Raw genomic sequence first — 2,884 nt, 5'->3', positions numbered from 1 at the left:
TTTATAGTTTCGTAAAATATCTCCACATGCTAATGCCCATTGTTTGTTCATAAACCACAAGAGAAGAAGCATAGAGGTGTGAGTATGACTTCAAGTGGCCAAGCCCTGTTCACAATAAATAAATAAATAAAATAACGATTAAACCAAACCATTTGTACATGTTACCTGATTTAGATTCAAGGGTTTGATTGGGTTTATTGAAACCCATCCAAAGCACCTAAAGTCAACTGTCACCCACAACCACCACCACTTGAGGTGGAGGTGGATCCCACCCCCACCTCGACCCCTGCTACAGAAAAATTCCCAACATCACTTCCACTTCTATGAATCAACCCATCCGACCCCTGAATCTCAGCTTCATGACTTACACCCATTCCCACACTCCCTCCTCCACTAATCGCAAGGGTAAAACCGTCTTTTCCATGACCCATAAGATTCAAAACCTCTTCATCATTTGTCCTATTTTTCCCCTGGTTATCCGGGCTTTTAACACCAGACACTGAAGGGTAATTAACCGCATCTCCTCCTACATATCCAGGATGATTTTCAACACTCTCCATTGAATCATTATCATCATCACTGTGACAAAAAAGTGTCCATTGCTATAACAGATGAAGCTTTTGCTGAATCTTTAGTGGAATGAGGTAGGGCATTTATGTCAATATCAAAATATGAAACCCGAATGGGACCCGCACCAGATGAGTAGTCCCATTTGTAAGACCCGGACCCACATGCCCGTATACTATCGTTGACTTCATCAGCATATCGGTTAATGACAACACCTTCAATGTAATTTGTATGGGGGATAATCCCCTGTGGCCTATCCACTGTACTCCCACCTTCATATACATTTCTTTTGTTTGGGCCCCAGAATTCATACGAAGCTGCCCGACCCCCGACCTCACTGCCTGCAGCCTGACCGAGATTTGGGTCTTGGTATAAGTCAGATACAGGTCTTTTTTGAGACAATCCAATTCCCATTGTAAGATTTAAATCCATTCATGTAGTTGCAGCTTCATCAATGTCTTCTGTTTGTTGTTCAGCTTCAACCCATCCATTAATTCCAGTTGCTGCACTTATTCCATGTGTGATTACAATATTTTTACTTGCTTCAGGGACATCGATGTTGTTGGGGGAAAAACGGGAAGGACGATTTACATGAATGAAATCCAAGATTCTTACTGTGGCCCCACATAAACTGCAATCCAATAAGGGGGATCTAGTTTCCTTCTTTGAAGAATCTTTGGATATTGTTTTCTTATTAGGGTTATGATGTTTACTAGGATTAAAAGAAACACCATTTTTAGCTGATTGAGCAGAATGTTCTTCGCAATCTTGAATATTTGGAAGCCACCTTGGCTCCCACCCACAAAGGCTTATCAACTTCTGTGCCTAAATATAGAAAAAAAATTACAGCTTTTAATAGAATGAATCATTTTTAAAACAGAGGAAAATGTACATGTACGTGTGTGTGTGTCTTACACGTGAATATATGCATAACACGTCTTTGGTGTTTTCAATATCAGTTTGAAGAAGAAACCGATCGATTTATGGGCCTCTTGAAACCTTCATTTGGTCAAGTGTTGAAGTAGCCACAAGGGGTAGAAATGGAAATTGAAGGAGTCCATCACAGCGGCCTTTGTAACCTCATCGCCTTCATCTTGGATATATATTATATATATTATTTAATGTTTTAAAAAACAATATTTTAATTTTATCTATTTTTTTTAAAGTGAACCTGTTTGATTTCAGGAGGAGCTGGGATTTCAGGGGCTAATAAGTCTTCACGCTCTTCAGGATCATTACCAACTGCTTCATCATCATCTGTGAAAATCTCCTCATGCTCCCACTCATCACCTGAAATCTCACATATAATTACAAATAAACAAACAACCTATTTTCATTTCTCATGGAAAATTCAAATTCAAGTAGTAAATGGAATGTGTCATTCCGTTCCATTATCCAAATAACAAAACAATCACCTTTCTCAATATCATCATCATCAAAATCAAGATCACCACCTCTAGGGCATTCCTCATCATCATCACTCCCTCTTTTATTAAGTCCAAGTCTATTTTTCCTTGCAAACTCTTCATCCTCATCTTCTTCTCCTCTATATGACACATTCCCTTCATCATCATCTGCATTATTGTTTTTACGCCCTCTGCCACCACCTCCACCACCACCACCTTCCTTGTCATCAGGCCTTTCAACTTCACCAAAAGCAGCTGCACCATTGTTTGCAGCTTTCATCATCCATCTTTCATACCCATCTACAGTTTTCCTTCTGTTTTTTTATCTTTTCTTCTGCTTCCTCAAGTGTAAGTTGCTTGTATTGTGCAACTTTGTTGAGGTTGTACCTAAACACTAAATGTAATAATAACAAGTGTTTGTTGTATATCACTAATGGCATGTTTTTTTCATCAAGTGCTGTATACACATCATCTGTTTCACTTTTAAGCGAATGAAATCTGTAAACGTGAATATATGACCATTTTACCCTTCTGTTTAGGCTTAAAATCAGGGTAGTGGATTAGTATAGTTCCTAGTATCTTTTTTAATCTATATGTGCTTTTTGTATAGTATTTACATTCTTACTTTTATCCTCCATTAAGGGCTCATGTTTCATATGGGATTTGGGTATTGTTGTTTTTGTTTACCCTTCTGTTTAGAGTCAATGTAGAATAGCAAATAATTGTTTATTTGATAGCTGTTAGAAACTCAAAGATTTGAGACTTTAAAACACTACACAGATAAAACCATGATTATGTTAACAATCACTCGTTTATAGTTGTATAAATATACTCTTACTTACCATATAGGAAAGATCATATTTAAACATGTCGACTCTCTTTTCTGTTAACCAGTAATCAATAAATAGGCC

At 37.6% G+C, this 2,884-nt stretch overlaps 1 protein-coding gene and 1 long non-coding RNA gene across 2 annotated transcripts; one reads left to right on the top strand and one right to left on the bottom strand.

Annotated features, from left to right (window-relative positions):
* Nucleotides 1-873: 873 nt before the first annotated feature.
* LOC145064833 (uncharacterized) lies at nucleotides 874-2,565 on the top strand. Its single transcript, XR_013688109.1, has 3 exons — nucleotides 874-982; nucleotides 1,116-1,641; nucleotides 1,753-2,565. It is a non-coding gene; the product is annotated as an uncharacterized LOC145064833 (long non-coding RNA).
* On the bottom strand, nucleotides 1,418-2,256 carry LOC145064832 (transcription initiation factor IIF subunit alpha-like). Its single transcript, XM_079012201.1, has 3 exons — nucleotides 1,983-2,256; nucleotides 1,739-1,857; nucleotides 1,418-1,660 (listed from the first exon to the last, which is right to left on the bottom strand). Exons 1-3 carry the CDS (start codon nucleotides 2,254-2,256, stop codon nucleotides 1,628-1,630), a joined length of 426 nt encoding a protein of 141 aa, XP_078868327.1. The 3' UTR covers nucleotides 1,418-1,627.
* Nucleotides 2,566-2,884: the final 319 nt, after the last annotated feature.

Source organism: Lactuca serriola, chromosome 7 (assembly GCF_051521515.1).
Source record: "Lactuca serriola cultivar US96UC23 chromosome 7, Lser_US96UC23_V15, whole genome shotgun sequence".
Lineage (NCBI taxonomy): Eukaryota > Viridiplantae > Streptophyta > Magnoliopsida > Asterales > Asteraceae > Lactuca > Lactuca serriola.
The sequence above is the reverse complement of the archived record's forward strand: the minus strand, read 5'-3'. Positions and strand labels throughout refer to the sequence as shown.

What these genes read in the sequence shown, in the direction of transcription:
- LOC145064832 (XM_079012201.1), bottom strand. Translation starts at nt 2,256, where the DNA reads ATGATGAAAGCTGCAAACAATGGTGCAGCTGCTTTTGGTGAAGTTGAA. An exon ending in TGATGATGATATTGAGAAAG is followed by an intron (nt 1,858 to 1,982) that starts GTGATTGTTTTG and finishes GTGAGATTTCAG; the next exon opens with GTGATGAGTGGGAGCATGAG. An exon ending in CTCCTCCTGAAATCAAACAG is followed by an intron (nt 1,661 to 1,738) that starts GTTCACTTTAAA and finishes TATATATCCAAG; the next exon opens with ATGAAGGCGATGAGGTTACA.